This window comes from Plectropomus leopardus, chromosome 8 (assembly GCF_008729295.1).
Source record: "Plectropomus leopardus isolate mb chromosome 8, YSFRI_Pleo_2.0, whole genome shotgun sequence".
Classification (NCBI taxonomy): domain Eukaryota; kingdom Metazoa; phylum Chordata; class Actinopteri; order Perciformes; family Serranidae; genus Plectropomus; species Plectropomus leopardus.
Window position 1 is genome coordinate 30,744,772 of NC_056470.1, and position 18,795 is coordinate 30,763,566.

Below are 18,795 nucleotides of genomic sequence, written 5' to 3' on the forward strand. Positions count from 1 at the left end.
ACAATCCACCAAGTGAGCTAGAGGTCACCCCGTTTTTATAAACAACCTGTATTTTGCTTATTTTAATGTGTGCTGGCCCCTTATGTATAGTAATATTTCAAAGAAAATTCCCAGTGTTATTTGCTTTTGTTTTTCGCTTTTTTTTTTTGGTGAATTAGAAAATGGTTTGGGGTAACCAGGTACCTTATCGGGGGCAGATTTAGCCCACTGGCCTAAAGTTAAGTATCACTGGTTTACTGTGTACGCAAGAGGTAAAAGAGGGCCTGCTCTCTGGCAGCTTAGTCGTGTGGTTACAGTCAAATATTCCCCTTATTCACAAAAAGGTAAATTCTGAGACAAACCTGGGCTTCACTGTAGCCTCAGATATGACAAATGCAGTGACTGGAACAGAAGTTAGGTTTACCGTGGGGGGAAGGAGCCGCAGAACCTGAGAGCTCCTGACAGCTCCTCTCAGCTGGTTTAGAGCAGCTTAGTCATAGAAGCGATGACTGCACCGTGGGGGGAACCACATTAACACAGACTGTGAGCTCACTGCTCCGCTGCGCTGCTGATGGCAAACGTATAAAGTGTTAACCTCAATATGACAACACCAGCGAGACAAAAAGAATAAAACTGAGATTGCTTATTTTGGAGGAAAAAAGCATTAAATTACCACATGATGTCGAAGCGGCTAAAAAATACATCTGTTTTGTAGCAGTGTAATAAAAATTGTTTGTTTGATGATGTGTTTTTTTTACATTGTGCTGGATGAAAGAATACCTGCAATGCATCAACAATGGGTTGTGAAAGCAGGAACATTTTCAATAATCTTAGACATTAACATTTTCACAAGGGGATTTTCTGAGACTTAACAATTTGCAACTGAGAGAAATCATACGAGAGATAGAGACAGCAGGTACTCCTTTGTTAATGGCCTAAACAGGCCAAACTGCAACATTAACACAAGCAGTGCTGCAATCATCAGCTGATTAATAGATTAGTCATTTGACAGAAGCTATTTTGATGATCCACTGATTGTTTAAGTCATTTTTAAGCAACATGGCAACATTTTTGCTGGTTCCAGCTTCTCTTGTGTGATAATTTGATGTTTTTTTTAAATTATACGTTACGGTAAACTACATATCTTTGGTTAGTTTACTGGAGACTCTAAAACGCCCGAAACTGTGAATGGGAGTGAATGGTTGTCTGCACATGTCAGCCCTGTGATAGTCTGACGACCTGTCCAGGGTGTAACCCACCTCTCGCCCAGAGTCAGCTGGGATCTGCTTCAGCACCCTCGCGGACCCGTTCACAGGATAAGCAGTTAAAGAAAATAAATATCTTTGGGTTTTGAAGTGATGCTCAGACAAAAAAAATACTTGAAAATGTCACATTGGGCTCTGGGAAATTATAGCATGACACATTTTCACTATTTTTTCACATTTTATAAAGATTGTACCAAAGAGTTGGAAGCATTTAAGCTTCATTCATACCAACATTCAAATTCTAAAACAACAGCTTTTTTTTGGCATGTCATTTCATTCTGTTTAAACTCTTTCTGCACAGTTGCAGATAAAGATTATGCTACACACTAATGTTATTAGTATTATACTATATGTGGAACTAGGTCCCAACTTTTTATTTTGTGTGAGTAAGATTAAAAATAAGTTTTAAAAAATCAAATACCATCATTCGGGACTTTAGGGGTCCTGTAAAATTGTTTACAATCTGTTTGATCCAAATTTCCGAAGACTTAGAGGTTATCATTTCCAAAATTCACAATTTTTTTTATCTGAGAAAATATTCATTCATTCATTTTCCATCACCGCTTGTCCTCGTAAGGGTAATATTTTGCTTCAAACTACGTTTTTTTTGGCATTCAAAAACAGTATTTTCACTGCAGTCAAAAAAACTGTTGGACACTACAAGGCACACACACCTGTATTAACGGGGCGGTCTAGCAGCAATCTAACACCACCATAAATTACACTTACTCCTGAGGGAAAGAGGATTTAAAAAAAAAAAAAAAAAAAAAAGACTTCAATCACTTTGTCAAAATTGAGTATTTTGTTGAAGGCTTTTGTTATAGGCTGAAGTCACGATTTAAAAAAAAAAAAAGGAATTTCTGTACAGCGCTAGATTTTATAGACAAAACAATTAATTTATTAATCAAGAAAACAACAGGCAGATTATTTGACTGTTTGTAGCCTTAAAACACAAAACATGTTTAGTTTGGGCGAATGGTCGACCCTGACTTTTCTAAACTGCTCGGTTCAGCCGCGAGCATGTAAACAACAACTGAATGCAGCAAGTCTGGACGATTCTCAGGAGGCTGTCCAAAGGCATTATGGGAGACTGTGCTGTGATGTAAGTAAACAAATGACGCAGAAACAAACAGGTTGGTGGTAAAGTAGGTGAATCAAGATGGCAAATTAAAACAGTTCATCAAAAAGTAACTCCTGGGACGCGCCGAGCATCACAGGTTGCTGATGTATGACGGTGAAAGACGATCCAAGGAGGAGAGGAGGGCTTTGAGTTTGTCTCTGTTGTCTCTGTAATTATCTCTCACTCAATTATTCAGGCTTATTAAAGCTTTCCCGTACTCCTTATGGCATCATTTTCTGGTCTCTTTAGTTAAAAAAAAAGGACTGCATGCTTGAAAACAGTCTATTGGATCCTAAAACTTAAAACTGAATTCTTCATTATTTAGTGTGCGCTTCAGAATAAAAGCCCCCTGCGAGATACATTATGTACTTTAGTAATCAATAGCTCCCTCTCTTAAATGAAAATGGTAAATAAAAAAACTCAACGCAGCACATTTTTGTCACCTCTCCGTGGGTATTAAGCGGAGTGTGATTGTATGAAATAACACATCTTTGCAGCTAATTTCTCACTAGCTATTGCAGGTATAGTGACTAAGTGCCCCATTCCAGATACACACTTGAAATAAAAATGGTCCTCTGCAGCAAAATACTCCTGGGGAGACCTCATTTATCTTTTGAATAAATAGTAATATGACTGAAAATAAAAACATCTACAAACACTTCTTTATCCTTTAGTAGACAGCCTCACTGCTCTACTTTAATGTATACTGGTGTCAGTGAGAGTTTGTATTAATGATGATGTATTATATTCACGCAGAAACTAACAGGACTGTTGCATTAAGGCAGTGAGGTGCAGCCATAAAGTTCAAACTGTGTACATAAGTGCGTATTTATCCAAAAGTCACCACAAGAAACGATAACATTTCATTTGTTTTTTTTAAGTAATCCCATAATTTTCTTTAGTTTATAACTTCACAAAGAAGAACACTTAACATCACAGTTAACACTTTCACCTGTGATATCAAAGTGTTTCTTCATCTCTATCAAATGTTTTGCATGAATGCGCACATATTTTTGGTGAGAACGCATCGATATGCAAATTATGAACTTAAACGAGAGCATCGTTCACACTTAAATAACGCTCATTTTTCAGGAAATGACAAATGGACCTGCACTTGTATAGCCCTTTTCTAGCCCATCAGCCACTCAAAGGCCACTGACCACCCATTGACTACTCAGTTTTTTTAACATTCATACACAATCTCCGATGGCACAGCCATCAGGAGCAACTTGGGGTTCAGTATCTTGCCCACGGATACATCGGCATCCAGACTGGAGGAGCCGGTGATCACACCGCTGTCCTTCTGATTCGCTGACAACACGCTCTATCTCCCGAGCCACAGCCACCTCTATCAACAATCGCTTTGCTGCACCCAACGACTTATTGCATGTGGCACGCCGACACAACTCACAGTACAACTCCAGGCCTCCAGAAACAGCACCAGACTTGGAGGAAATTTGACATGTTGGCAAAACTGCGTAACAACAACTTCTGGGTCCGTCACGTGATGCCATGGGACCCAGAAAAGAAGTTTTCCTGTAAATCAACACTGGGAAAGAGACGTGGATACATTTTATTGAGCATAACAACCCCTGCAAAATGCCTCACTTTACTATCAGAATTTGATCCATTCGGTCAGATAGAATTGTGAAAGTCTAGAAGAGTAACTACATTAAATCATATTAATCCTCTTTTAAGTTAGCTGAGGGCTAAACCTGAAGAAGCCGGCTTGGCCAGCAAAATCTCTCCTGCATTAGGAATAATCAGGACCTGCCACCAATGATGTATCCATTCTTTCTATACATCCATGCACAACACCATTAAAGAACGCTGCTACTGGTACGAAATTTGCAAATTCTTGGATAGCAAAGGAATGACCTGCCCAACTCTCCGTTCTCGTAGGTAGGACTTGTTGCTTTCGCTGGTTGGATTAGTTAGGTTTAAGCGGGAGGAGTTGGATTGGTTAGGGTAAGAAAGTCAGGGTTAACTAATCAGAGGCAGAATAAGGCATAGAAAGGGAGGCTATTTCTTTGCCATTATTGTAAACTAGGTCATTTTTTGGGACTGACAACTGAAAACTTTAAATTGTGACTTATGAACATGAACTAGTTTGTTTTGATCTGTGTGAACTGAACTTTGAGCTCGCCCTTGTGAAGTGTGAACGTGCACAACAGTGACTCTAACCTTCCTAAATGTTTGTATACTGTGTTCAGATGTAATCTCTGGAGAAGCACTGAAAATGCGAACCGTTGTTATCTCAGTATATCATTAACATGATTTATCTTTCAGGCTTTTTAAAAGAAGGTGGAAGGTTCTGAAAACCCTTTTTCCCAGTTTCCATTATAGACCTGATTTGTGAATCAGGGTTGCTGTGGGACCTGAGAGCTAAATGCTCCATCCATTAAGCTCCATGAGGCAAAAACAAGCAGCTCTAAGTCTGTTTACAGCATTAATCAATGAGCTGCCCACTCAAGAGTCTCTAAGCTGCAATAGGTATCTGTATCACTACGCCTCTATACCCAATCGCCCCCTCAAGGTTAGTGCCTATTGCCTTGCTCCTCTCTCTGGATGGGAGCTGCATACTGAGTGCATCGGCTGGTCGTGAGCCAGAGGACCACTTCAGGCTAACTTCTGTTTTCTGTCCTGACAGCGCAGGGGAAGTGTTGGGCAGCAGCTGTAGAGAAGGCGCAAAATCATATTTGATTTAGAAGCTACAACTGTCAGGCAGGTAAGTGGGATACTGGGGGAAAAAAGTGCAAATATTTAAGATTTTAGATTTACTCTGAGGATTAAGTGGCAAGAGAATTACAGGGGGAAAATATGAAGTGTCGGCTAAGGGGAGAAGATAAAGTAAAGACAAACATTTTGTAACCATTTTCATCTCAATAAAAAGGAAAATTCTTGAAGTTCGATTTTTGTCCTCGTCTCTTATTAGACTCATAATTACAATAATAGCAAAGTTTATGGATAATGACTACAAGTTTCAAAGCTTTGACTATTTTCAGGTAATTCTCCCTGAAGACCCAAAAAAAACAGTATTTGGGACATCCCTACATCAAATTCTCACATTTCAGAGGCATGAAACCAGCAAATGTTTTGCCTATTTACTTTTTAAATAATCCAATAAAAATCCAAAGCTGCTGATTAATTTTATGTTGATCGACTAATGATCGACTAATTGATCAATCGACTATTCCTTGCAGCTCTACTTTGCAACCTCACGAGAATACAAGTTTACATCCACACCAGTCGGCCAACATCTGAGCCGCCCATCAGCCACCTCATCTTGGCACGGAGCAGCCATCAATGATGAATGAAGCTTGAATTAATCATGAGAAAGGGGACAGAGATATAAACACACAGTGAGGGCCCCGAGAGGGAACAGAGGAGCCTATGGTAAGCAGCCTGCACACGTCAAAGCGAAACGCCAGCATCACTTAACATACAACTAACATAACATAACACAGGCACAACGTTAAAACTCATGTACCAGAGAGGTGGAAATGAGAAAATGCACTTTTCCCAAGCCTGACTGTATTCTCCAAACACGATGAAACTCCAATAACAATCTGCTGGACAGAAAACCATCATGAAGCCAAAACGCCTGACAGTCATGGTGTCAAACTGTGTCGCCCAGCCAGCTCAGCATCCTGGGGATTTAAGGATACGAGCCTAATTGATTCAATTAGACTTGGACTCACCTCCAAGCTGCAAGCAGGCTGACACGGTCTAAGCTGGCACGGCAGCCATTAACAAATCCCGGCTAAGTGTTTGCAAAGCGCCACACTCAGCAGTGCCTCCATCAAATCCATCCATCCATACACACACACACACCTACTGTCCCACATGACTGGTCGAGTTTCACTGTCAGTGTATTTTGGCACATTTCACACACTCATTAGACCATGAGCCATAAAAAAGCGCAAAGTAAGTCAGGTAATAACAGACACATAAATCCAATCACGAGCTTTTAGCCGAGCTTACAGACAGAGAATTGCAACGACATTAAAGCAGAGTTGCTTTTGTGTGTGCGCATGTCTGTTTGAGTGTGTTGCCATGATGTGTGCAAAGCCCAGAGGAGGACACTTGTGCATGGATGCAAAGATGATAACAGGAAAAGGGCGGTAAGAGCCTGCAGAAGTGGGCACTATGGATAAGCATGCTTGCACACAGCATGTCGAACAGCTATGTTGTTTGCCAAGACTGCACAACAGCAGCAACAGCAGCACTGTAGGAAATAATGTCTTCACATGAATGAAAAGGAGGTGTGTAGACCGACAATTTAACCCTTCAGAATCTGGATGGACATGAGTTTTGTCGACGCCTTTCACAAGCTTTTTAACATCTGGGACCTGAGAAAATTGGTTTGATCTTTTTAAAAAACATGTGAAAAGGCAATAAGCAATTTCACAAGAAATGTCCTACATATTGCAAAAAAAAGTAAAAGATGCCAAGACAGTTACATGAAAATGATTAATTAGGTATTATGAACAAAATGGGAGAAAATGTCCACAAAATTCTAATTCCAAAATACTTAGAATTATGTTGCAGAAAAATTACAAATGTTTGTTTGAGTTTTTGAGTTGTTTTTTTTTTAATTTAGGGAAATGTCTTAAGAAAAAATAATTTAAAAAATAGGTAAAACTAGGTTTATAATTATTACATCATTTGGAGCTACAAAATTATAATCTTCAAGCATTTTTCCCAGGTAGGTTATTTGTTGCTTTTTTTTTATTACTTCTTTTCTTTCTTAACTATTTCTTTTCGAGCATTTTTATTTTTCATTTTTTAAACTAATTTCCTGCTATTTTGGGGGGCATTTCTTCTTGAGTTGTTTCATTGCCCTATTCGGTGTTTTTGAAACAAATCAAGCCAATGTGCTCAGCTTTCCAAGGGTTAAAGCAGCTGAAAACACACAATTAACCTGCAGACTAGATCCAAATATACATAAGGTTGCGCACACACCTGATCCATTAAAACACTGCCCTGCAGGCAGACAGCGGCTCAGCTGTGAGTCTGTACCCACAGCTCCCTCTCATTTATTCATGATACTTGTCTCACCTTTCCTAAAGCATTTCAATTTCCAAGTTACACTTCACACACATGGCGGGTTTGGTGGGGAGTTAAAGGGGTGTGTGGGTGTGGGTGCGATCTTTTGTGATTCAAATACACACCTGGTTTCACAGTCTTGAGGCGGATGGGTTCCCGAAAGTGGCGGATGACAGCCAGTGTGTCTCGGTTGGTGAGTCCGCTCACCGGAGTGCCGTTCACCTCCAGCAGCACGTCCCCGCTGCAGGGAAACCTCCCGGCGTGACAAACCAACGCCTCCGAAACTATGTGTCCGAGGTGGGGGAACTCTCCCAGCTCTGCGCCGCCTCGCACCTCCACCACCGTGACCAACTCCCCGGATCCCCCCCATGACAGGGTGCACTCCTGCACTTTAGTGGACCAGTGCTTCTTCTTCTTCAGTGTCTTGGACATTGTTGGTTGCTCTTGTGAAACCTGGAGGGATTGTCCTTCAATGCAAGATCTGATCCTCAATGACGCATGGAAAAATCATCGCAGATTAAAGATTTCTTGTGTTGTATTCCATCCCACAGTGTTTATTTCTTTAAATCCCAATATTGGCGATCGATCCTTCCATTGAATTTACTTGAGCATCACCTGTCTTGGACTGGGATGCGAGATCAGCTGCGTCAGTGTCGCATTGAAGCGGAAAGTGCTGTTCCTGATGCTGGGGCGTCAAGATCCCACACCCCAGTTCACAGTAACGTGCACTTAGAGAAAACAGCAGCAGCTTCCCGCACAGTTTAGACCACGATGTTACGGAGAGTAGGACGGATCCTGTGAGCCGTACAGATCGTGCGCAAGGGAGAGACTGTCAGCTCCAAACGCGCGTAAATATCCCACTTCAGTCTTCAGAAAATGCCAGCCAAATTGATAACACTGCCAAGGAAAGAAGAAAACTTCTTAAAACTTCAAACGCTGATTCCCAGAAAGCTCTTTTTGCGTTATTCCCCGCTCAGTGACAGCTCTTCGCTCCCGGAGAGTCAACTTTGTGCGCACCTGTCTCTCTCTCCTGCCCTCCTCCGCGGTGACATCAGCAAAGGCAGTCCTTGGAAACGGAAAAACATACCTGGCTCTCCTCTGAACCGGGCGGTTATCTGCTCCTTTTCACACCCAAACCCCGCTTCGTGTTCTCCGTTACTCTCTCTCCGCTCCTCCTCGCTTCCTCGGAGGCACTGAGGGCTTTTTTTTCTGCAAAAAACTACGCAGCAGCATGCAACAGACGTGATCCGATTAGGGCTTCACTCCATAACTTTTTTTGATCTTTTTCCGTATTGCTTTCCTGATTGAAGGGGATTGTGTCCAATCGGAGCTCAAAAGGAGGTCCCAAAGTCTCTCATTTGAGCCAATGGTGACTGGCAGGAGGCGGGGCTTGTGTGGTTGGGAAGCGCTGGATTTTGTTTCCATGGTGTGTTTTAGAAAGGCGGAGCTCCTCCCGCGCTGGGACACATATTTTCACGTGGGAAATGTTTATTGTAAGTTCGGGATAGTCGAGCTACAGTTTGTGTGCAAAGTGTCCAATGTGTTCTTTACACAGTTTAGTGTTACTTCAGTGTGATTCCTGGGATTTATAAGTAGTTCTCGGTCTTTCAAATTCGTTTGGAGAATCTTTCCTGCCCCCGGACTGGGGATTTGGCTGCTGGTTGGAGGCCATTTTTTGCGCAGCTCTGCCCTCCTGTGGTTGTAACAGTCAGAGGCTGGCACCTGATTTTAAACACTTACCAGCAGCACTAAAGCCACTGCAACACCATCAAAACAACTTTCCCAAGATACGTTTTAATGACATTATGACTCAGTGAACTTTGTCTGTCGCGAAACAAAAAAACGTCTTCATACAGCTTTTTATTATATAGCACAGTTTTATATTTTAAACACTTTATACACTCAGCACATTATCCATATTATAATTTAAATATCCACAGATTAAAGCTACTTGTCTATTCCTGTATTTTTTACGTTTATATTTTTTACACACTCAGCATATTTACATACTTTATTTTAAATATTTGAATATTTATATACTGTGCTAACTGTTTACTCTTACTGTATTTCTATTTTCAAAAACATATGCTAGTACTTATTTCTACTTGCTATAATTCTGAGCCACAATAGATAATTTCTGATTCTGATGCAGAACAAAACAAACTTGCACAATAACATACAGCAGCAGAATAAATACCTAATGCAAATAATTTAGACAGAATAAAAATGACAATATATTATTGTGTGCAAAAGTGCCGTAGTGTTTTCATAGATGTGTGGCTCATTTCGATGTATTTAAGATATTTATGGCTGGGGGAATGAAGGAGTTTTTGTGAGTGTTTTTCTTGGCCGAGGGGTCTTATAGCAGTGGCCTGATGGTAGTAGCTGGAACGACTAAAGCAGAGTGTGAGTGGGATCTTTTATAATGAGACTGGCTTTCCTTTCAGCTGCTTGGGTATGAAGTACTGACAACCAAATTTGGGTTTTGTTATAAGATCTGACTGCACACATTATATAGTTTATTCTTAAATACTAAGAGACTGTTAGTTATTTATGGCGGTAAGGGGGTTGGTGAGGGGATGCAAAATGGGACGATGTCTAACAAACAAGTCAGAATTGACAATTAAGATGACTTTGACTTTGACAAAACAATACAAATAAAAAATACACAGGTAATGTTTTTAGCCTCTGTCAGTTTTTTATCAAATTTGTCAACACAACAAGCATAAAGAGGCAGGGCACCCCGGAAACTCACCTGGTACAGCGTGTTCCCCATGGAGGCCGAGTCCTTCGCAGCATGGATGAATTACTGAACAGGCCAACCAGCCCCTCTCCCTTCATCTGCAAAAAGTCTGAAATTAGTCTACTGTTACATGTACAGACCAGGAAAATCAACTGCAGAGACACAAAAGAAGCCCAAAAGACACTAAATGGCCTCAAAGAGACACAAAAAGATGCACATTGACTACAAATAGATGTAAAACAAGAAAACAAGAGGAAAACCACTAAGTTTGTTTGATGTCAAAACACCTTTTCTACAGATGTCTGCAAAGTCTTAGGAATTAATAAGAAATATAATATATAAAATACATTTTTGCAGTACAGTTTTTACCTTATTTTGATAGGACACACCTGAATCATTACACACCACAGCAACCCTTTAAATATTCAGAAGAGGGGAACTTGTTTGCACCTTGTTGAAATTTTATGCAACTGAAATTAATGCTACAAGATAAATGTATAATTATAGTAATAATAAAAAACTAAACTAAAAATAAAAATAAAAAAATAAAGCAAAAATAGCCAAACCTGTCTGCAAACTAGCTGAAACTAAACTGAAATGAGAAAAAAATACAAGAACTCAGCATTGAACCTAAAAACAAACTGAATTTACCACTTCTTTATGCATATTCATCACATAGTAATCAGTTCACTGTTGAGGCTGTAGTGAGTGTGAGCACAGCACCTGTTGATGTTATCGTTTCTGGTGATTTGTTAATGTTTAACATTCAGTCAACCTTCCAGCTCACCTCCTCGGTCACCGTCCTCACAGACGGACGGACGCAGAGTCCATTTTCTGTAAGCAGCTGATAACAGCCTTCACTTTGTGATTTTTCAACCTCTCTGCTGATGTTAACTTTATTATCATAAGGTTGGAAATATGTGTTCGCTCAAACACCGTGGCATCAGGTGTCAGGTAAGAAATATTTAAAGTTATTTGTAGCAATTTAACATCATGCTTTGCTTGATTTTTCAATTACCAGTTATTTCATAGTTTTACTTTCTACACAGGGTTAAATAAAGTTATCTGGCGGTGATTTTTAAATTCAATCTGTTGATATGATCTGACGTTTCTCTCATATGTGAGAAATGTCAGATGCTCCTCGTGGATGTAGCAATGACACCTCGCTCCCCACTTGCTGTAAGTCACACACACGGCACTTATTGGATTGCAAACTCATGTCACTGCATGCTCCTCTCCTCTTTCTTATTACGAACAAGCGTCTTCTTCCATTTGTTGTTCAGATGAGGAGTCAGCGGGTCCACTTGCTATTATCATCATCCCGAGTCTGTTGGCTCTGAGCACAGTTTTAGGAGTGGCTCTGATTTTCTGCAGTCTCCATAAAAACAAACAAAGACGGCAGAGCACCTCAGCTCATTTAACAAATGGTAGGAATTTCAATAACTGTATATCCTTGGTATAAAACTGCTGAAAAACACCGTAAAATCCTGCTCTTTTCCACCAGAGGATGAGAGCAGTGCCAGGTGCTAATACATCTCTGCCTCACATAAACTTGCATCCACTGTTGTGTTTTCCAACAGGCCAGCAGAGTGTATCCCCGACAGCAGCGTCTGTGAGCGCTCCAAAGGTCCAGGCAGCTTTGTGTCCCTGGGAGATCCCTGAAGAGTGCGCTCTGGAGGGACTGGAGTTTTGGCAGTCAGGTCGCCATGGACCAATTTGTAAAGGTCTGCTGAAGAAGAGAGACGGAGCCACCTCTGCTGTGGTGGTTAAGTCCCTCCGAGGTATGGCATGAATCTGTCATAAGGCCAGGATGATGAGTCTTTTGTGCACAATAACAGTAAAAATTTATGGAGAGATCATCCGTGTTTTCAGTGGGAAAAGGGCAAGAAAGACATTAAAGGTCCAGTGTGTAGGATAGAGGGGGACATATTGGCATAAATAGAAACACTATTTTTTCTTTATTGTATAATCAGCTGAAAAAGGAATAATTGTGTTTTTGGTACCTTAGAATGAGCCAAATAAATGTACATAGGAGCGGGACCTCTTCCATTGAGTCTGTGATGTTTTACTGCCATGTTACTACAGTAAACCAAACCGGCTCTAGATGGCGCCATTAATGTTTTTGTGTTGGCTGCTGTAGTTTGAAGTTCCTTCGTGATGAGCAGCATTGGGAAAACAATGATTTTTTAACATGAAACTACATTATTAGTTGGGTTTTTTTGGTTTAAATCGGTGTGTTGATTTGTTTTGGAAAGAAAGTAACCCCTATGGATAATTTGGCTCCCGGTAAAAAAAAACCCTGAATGTTTGGATCTTAAATTATCAGAGAAAACAAGCTGAGCAAACATTAGCAGGTGTTGGGCAAGCAGCCTGTCTGACAAATGAAACAGAATAAGAGAAACACTTATTTGTAACATGAATCTTTACTTAGTGTTTTAACCAGTTTTAATCACCTGGTTAGTTTATTTTGGAGAGACCACTGCATATTTTGGCTCCCGGTAAAAACCTCCCGAAGGTCTGGATCTAAAGTTATCATTGGAAAAAGGTGAGCACACATCAGCAGGTGCTGAGCTAGCAGCTCGTCTTAGATGAGTCAAACTACATCGGAGAAACACTGATTTGTAACATAAAACTCTGCTTGTTTTGGAGAGGAAGAGATCTCTGCAGATAATTCAGCTCCCGTTAAAAACCTACTGAAAATGAACACTAAAGGAATTCTTACCAGGAGAAGTCTCAGCTGGTTGCAATCTGCAATCCTTATCAATAGACGCCACAAAATCCCCCTAAATCTTACACACTGTTTCTTTAAAACAGATAATAAGGTTGCTCACCATCACTTTGTTATTAATCTAACACCACATAGATGGTTCCAACAAGCCTGAGGTTAAGGAGTTTGTGGACTGGGTCCTCTTCCACGCCAGAGTGTGTAAACATGAAAATGTGGTGCGGATGTTGCACTGTCAGATCCAGCGTCTGCCCATGTATCTGGTCTTAGACGCCTACAGCCCCGGGAACCTCCTTCGCTTCCTCTGGATGCTCAGAAATGTAATGGTGGTGCACAGCTTTGATTTTCAATGATCATTTTTAAATTTAGCATAATGATGAGGAACTTTTCTGCCCTTTAGAAGAATTCAAACGCTGCTGATCCATCGGTGAACTTCTCTGAGAGGTCAGTGTTTCTGGTGGCGAAGCAGGTCGCTGCAGGCCTGGTGAGTCACTTTTTGTTTGCTCATTATTACCAACAAACAAAACTAAAATGAGCAAAGTTTAGATATCTACTCTATCGACGATGTCATTGTTTACCGTAGCAGGTCATGATCCACATACCAATTTTCCCAATGTTTCTCTTGAATTTTGAATGAACATTTCCAGCAAAAATTGATATTTTGGGCCGTAATTGGCCCCTCCCTTAGGATTACCTGATGTCCGAGCACAGGCTGGTGCATGGTGATGTTGCTGCTAGGAACATCTTAATTGGCCCGGGCCTCTCAGCGCGGGTGTCTGGGCTGGGCATGGCATTTGGAGGACGCAGAATGGATCCACCAATTAGGCAGAGGGCAGCAGAGGTGCCTCTCAAATGGCAGGCTCCGGAGAGGATCATGATGCAGCTCAGTATCGACAGGAGCGACGTGTAAGGGCAGAGTTATGACTAAGGAGGCGAAACACACACAAAAAACAACTAATATGAGTCGAAACATTTGGTAACATTTTCTTTTCCTTAGGTGGTCATTTGGAATCTTATTGTATGAACTGATTACATTAGGTAAGCTGCATGTTGTATTATTTGTGAGCACATAATTTAAAGGGACAGTTACTTATTGTTCCTCTTATTTGTTGTGCTATTTAACTTTGTTTTGGTGGAATTTGCAAAGTGTTGGAGCGTCTGAAAAGCTCAACAGCTATGTCTCTCTCCAGGAATCATGATCCTGTTACTCAAGATAATCCACAGACCTTGTTGTGAGCAGTTTTATGTAGGAACTACTTTCTTTTTACCGAACTACACCTGTCAACCGTATCTTAGGGCAGAGGGCTGAGCCGGCTGAGCAGTAGATGCACTCTTCCTTCTGCACGTTGATCAGTGTTGCCAACTCTTTTCCAATAAAAGTAGCTTGCACTAGCTCCAAAAGATGCTTAAAGTTGCCAGATGATGTCATGCAATCATTTACATATTCGTGATGTCGTTGCCAATTTACCTGGGATAATGAAAGCATGCTGCAACTTTACTGAATTCGATTTAATTTCAAAAGTCCTCAACAAATGAATGCAATAAGAGCTTTCTCACACTTCCAATCCAAAGAGCAAGAACATCAGTGTAACCATAGAAACTTCCTCAAGATGTGTCTGGATAAAATATATTTAAATATATTGTTTTCCTGATGGTCTGAATAAATCACTTAATTTGTCACAAGTAATTTATTAGTAATAAAGTCGCTGAAAATCTGAAAAGTCTTCAAATCGAGTAAGAAAGTCAATTCAGTTGGTGGGTGTAATTTGGTAGAAAGAAATAGCTCCAGCATGAAACTGCTTACAACAAGATCTGTGGATTATCTTGGGTCATGATTTCTGTAAAGAGACATTAGTGTTGAGTTTTACAATTTATGTAATTATTTTTATGTCAATTTTATACATTTATATATGATAAAAAGGCAGAAATCTCTACGTCCAATATCTCCAACACTCTGCAACTCACACCAAAACATTTTTGACTGATAAATAGCACTACAGGTAAGAGGAAAAATATGTTTTTTTAATTTGAAGTTAACATTCCCTATAAGCCATTATTATTTCTGCCTTTTCACATGTTGGCATTATTTAAATCTACTAATTTCTACACTTCGTTGTACTGGATCTTCGTCAGCATCACATATTACCTCCCTTTAAGTGACATATTTATTCAATAATTCATCTCTTTTTTGTTGTAATCTAAGGCTCTCCTCCGTACCCTGAGCTGGAGCCTCTGTCTGTGCTTCCAAAGCTACAGGGCTCATATCGAATGAAGAGACCACAACATTGTGGGGGACCTTTGTAAGTAAACTTGTAAAAATTTCACATAAATTAAAGTATGATGACATGGTTTCTTCTTAGCAGCGGAGTCCACTTATAAAAGTTGCATCTTTGTTTAAGTACTCGTACTTGGTGACAACAAAAAGTTACTGAATATAAACAGTATAGTTGAAGAAATAAACATTTTGGTACATATAAGACTTTCCTTTTGTGAAAATTTAGATAAGAATAGAGATGCCACTCTCGCCTCCATCTGTAAACTGTTAGCTGGTTTGCGTAGCTTAGCACAAAGACTGGAAGCAGTGCAACTAGCCTGTCTCTGTCCACAGGTAAAATTAAACCTGAAAGCTAAAGCTCTCTAGTTAGCAAACTTCACTACATTTCTTTAATATGTACAAAAGTGTAAAATCTCATAAGAGAGTGGGTTTTATTACATTTGAACAGAACCAGGCTGCCAGTCTTTGTGCTAAGCTAACTAGCTACTAAATTTAGCTTCAAACCTACCAGAGTCGTATTTTTTTCCCCAAAAAAGTTGGATTATTCCTTTAACAGAAATGTGTTTTTAATAACTTTTAGGTATGACCTCATGAAATACTGCTGGATGTGGAGTTTCAAAGACCGCCCTGCTTTCTCGGCCATCATGAAACTGTTGGACGCCTCGCAGCATCTCGCCGTTACTAAAGACATTTGTGTTCCTGAGGTCATAGATGTATCTGAGTATAACAGAAATGCAGGTCTGCTCTCATAGGCTCATGTGCTTTCAAATGTAAAAATGCAACACCAAATTTAAATAGGAAACAACATATAAACTGTGATTAAGATTGTAAAATCCACTGCCGAATGTCTGCCATAAATTTTACATAGTAAGGGAGAAAGGGATTGGTCATCACACTTTTTACTTTCATTTAAATCCCACAAAAAATTATATCATTAATATCCTTTCAATGATTAATGTAAGCCTAAAATGTCAGGTAAGAATGGAGTCATCTTACTCTCCTAAAGCTTATTCTGTTCAAAAGATAGGGACTGTTAAATACGTCTTGTGCAGCTGTGACAACTGTAATATTGTGGGGTGTAACACACAATGGAAGCAATCTTAAAAATTAACTTAAGAAATTTAATTTCATTGAAAAATGTCACTGAAATTCAAATCCCCTGCTGTTAAAACCCCATTTAAAAACAGCTCATTCTGGCAACTGGTCTTAGTTGGTTTTAGCTTGCTGAAGATGGTCTTAGATGTCCCTGACCCACTTTTTGCTGGTCTTGATGGTTCAGTTGGTTTGGCCAACAACTGGACATGCTGGTATTTTACAGTTTTACAGGAATTCCAATGGATAAACCAGCTAGAGTACCCGTCACAAGCTGGTATGACCAGCTAAACCACCAAAAACTATGCAAAAACATACCTTTAGCTGGTCAAACAAGCTAGCCAACCAGCTTAACCATACTGAGCTGGTCAGGCTGGGTTTTTTCAGCAGGGACCTAACACTTCACCCAACTGAGATATAACCAAGAACCCCAATACTTTTAGTGAATTTTTAATCTTTATACATTATTATAATGAATAAAAAAATGAGCAATACATGTGACAACCAACCCCACAAAGAATGTGACCAGCATCCCCAACTGAGATTTTTTTGCAAGCAGATAAACTAACAACATGTTGTAGCCTAGCTAAGAAAAAATACATCTAAGCTATAGCTTACTTTCTTACTTTTTAATGATTAAAGTCATCTCACCTCAGTGTGAAGTGTTTTACTCCTGAAATGATCCTGTAGGTGACCTCTAACCCCAAAATGTCAGTGCCAACTTTTCTTAAGAGCGCCCTCTAGGGAGTGAAATCCAATTAATGTGACAACTAAGTAGGAACCTCTGAGCTGAAACATGAAGCCAATGTGGAGTTGTAAGACCCCCACAGACCCCCATGTTAAAATGACCAACTTTACAGCACAAATAAACATGTTTACAGCCTGGCACAAAAAAAGTAAAGATTTTAGTTACTATATAGCAAATTTCAACATTGATGACAAGCATACAGGGGGTGAATTTTTATGGCCCAAAGTTACTCATATTTCAGGCGAGGTCACTTGAGTGACAGGCTGTCTATGAGGTGTCGCTACCAGTCATTGCAGTCTGTGAGTCAAATCCACAGCTCCAAATTTTCAACCAAATATGGTCACTTCTGGCTCCAAAAATCAAGATGGCAACAGCCAAAATGTTGAACTCAAGGATATAAAACCAGTGGGTGTCATCACGGTAGCAACATCCATTATTTATACTGTTTGTTGTGACAACCAACCCCTATGTTTAGGCCTATATCTTAACAGTTTTACTGTCAAACGTAAGTGAGATGATGAACTAATGAGACTGATAGCAAGCCATTTAATTCTTAATTCTTTATTGCCAAAAATATATAGACAGTAAATGTAAAAGCACAGATTTTATTTTTTATTTAGTTTTCTTGATTTAAGAAATTCTGATTTAGTTTTCCCTCAGAAAACTCTATTAGGGACACTCAGATTAACACTATGAGTTATTACTGATTATATATATAAATATAAGCATTGGGCAAAGTACAGTGTACTTGTATTTGTAATATTCTTGGCATGCATACTTTGCTGTGACTTTGACACAGTTTTAAAACCAAAACACTCACACAGGAAAGCTGAATGTACTTAAGTAGATTTGTGTTTAGTCTATGTATGCATCTTACATTGTAAATTTTCATCACAAGACTGGTTATTGTAACCATGACAACAACAACAGTGGGCTCAGATCAACAACAAAACCAGGAAACATGAGCATTCTGTATTAATTTTCTTGATTTAAGAAATTCTGATTTAGTTTTCCCTCAGAAAACTCTATTAGGGACACTCAGATTAACACTATGAGTTATTACTGATTCAAGGGTTCAAATCATTAAAATCACTGAACTAAAACTGTGAGTGAAAAAGGACAGATCTACAAAAAAAGTGATGCCCCTCAGACTGAATACTGGCCAAGTTAAAGATTAACGTCACACTTAAACTCTCCCTTGTGGATTTCAAGTTTCAGTGTCGCTCCACCCCAAGTGGTTTTCCAACATCGCCTGTACAGCAATTACAAGACTTTTATGGTGGAGGCAGAACTTGCCACAGGTGATTTTTTTTCACCACTAGGTGTCAGCAAAAGCAGGGTTGCCAGCCTGTGTGTTGTTGCTGTTTCATGGTAAATTCACACTGAATCACGAGGCAGAAAACTGCTGCTGTGGTTCTATTTACAGGTTGCAACGTCCACTCATGTTGCATTCCTGACTCTCCAGTTCCTCCACTGCCTGACCTCCAGCGCTGAAGAGCTGTGATCCAGTGTGGATTTAAACTACAATGCCTCCTAAAACAGAGGCAAACACGCACAATGACTAAATAAAAGTGCTCAGAAGAAATATGGAAATCCAACACATCATTTCTTGGACAGAGCCACAACTTGGTGAAAAGCTTAAAGTCTGAAATTCACAAAAAGCCAGAGTTGAGGTCAGTTGACTTTTAGCTGAACTCATTTAAAAACATGTCAAAACAGCAAATCTAATAATAAGAATGAGTGCACCATCACCTTCTAAAGTTTCTTACTGTGACTGGATTTGAGAAAAGTAGATTTTG

General features: G+C 39.8%; 2 protein-coding genes across 3 annotated transcripts in view; one reads left to right on the forward strand and one right to left on the reverse strand.

Moving 5' to 3' along the window:
* The window catches only part of magi3a (membrane associated guanylate kinase, WW and PDZ domain containing 3a), a 170,041-nt gene extending 161,382 nt beyond the window's left edge, over window positions 1–8,659 (reverse strand). The window contains 1 exon segment of the mRNA XM_042491298.1: window positions 7,539–8,659. Within this exon segment, the coding sequence (XP_042347232.1) occupies window positions 7,539–7,845 (307 nt within the window). The 5' untranslated portion in view covers window positions 7,846–8,659.
* Window positions 8,660–10,962: 2,303 nt separating this feature from the next.
* On the forward strand, window positions 10,963–17,590 carry si:ch73-206d17.1 (tyrosine-protein kinase STYK1). 2 transcript variants are annotated; one of them, XM_042491435.1, is made up of 10 exons: window positions 10,963–11,110; window positions 11,206–11,335; window positions 11,440–11,583; window positions 11,737–11,937; window positions 13,020–13,201; window positions 13,282–13,365; window positions 13,570–13,787; window positions 13,879–13,919; window positions 15,085–15,181; window positions 15,737–17,590. In XM_042491435.1, exons 2-10 carry the CDS (start codon window positions 11,284–11,286, stop codon window positions 15,906–15,908), a joined length of 1,191 nt encoding a protein of 396 aa, XP_042347369.1. In that variant the 5' UTR covers window positions 10,963–11,110; window positions 11,206–11,283; the 3' UTR covers window positions 15,909–17,590. The 2 variants fall into 2 exon arrangements, with proteins under 2 accessions (XP_042347369.1, XP_042347370.1); XM_042491436.1 differs by having other exon boundaries at window positions 13,285–13,365.
* The last annotated feature ends 1,205 nt before the right edge of the window (window positions 17,591–18,795 follow it).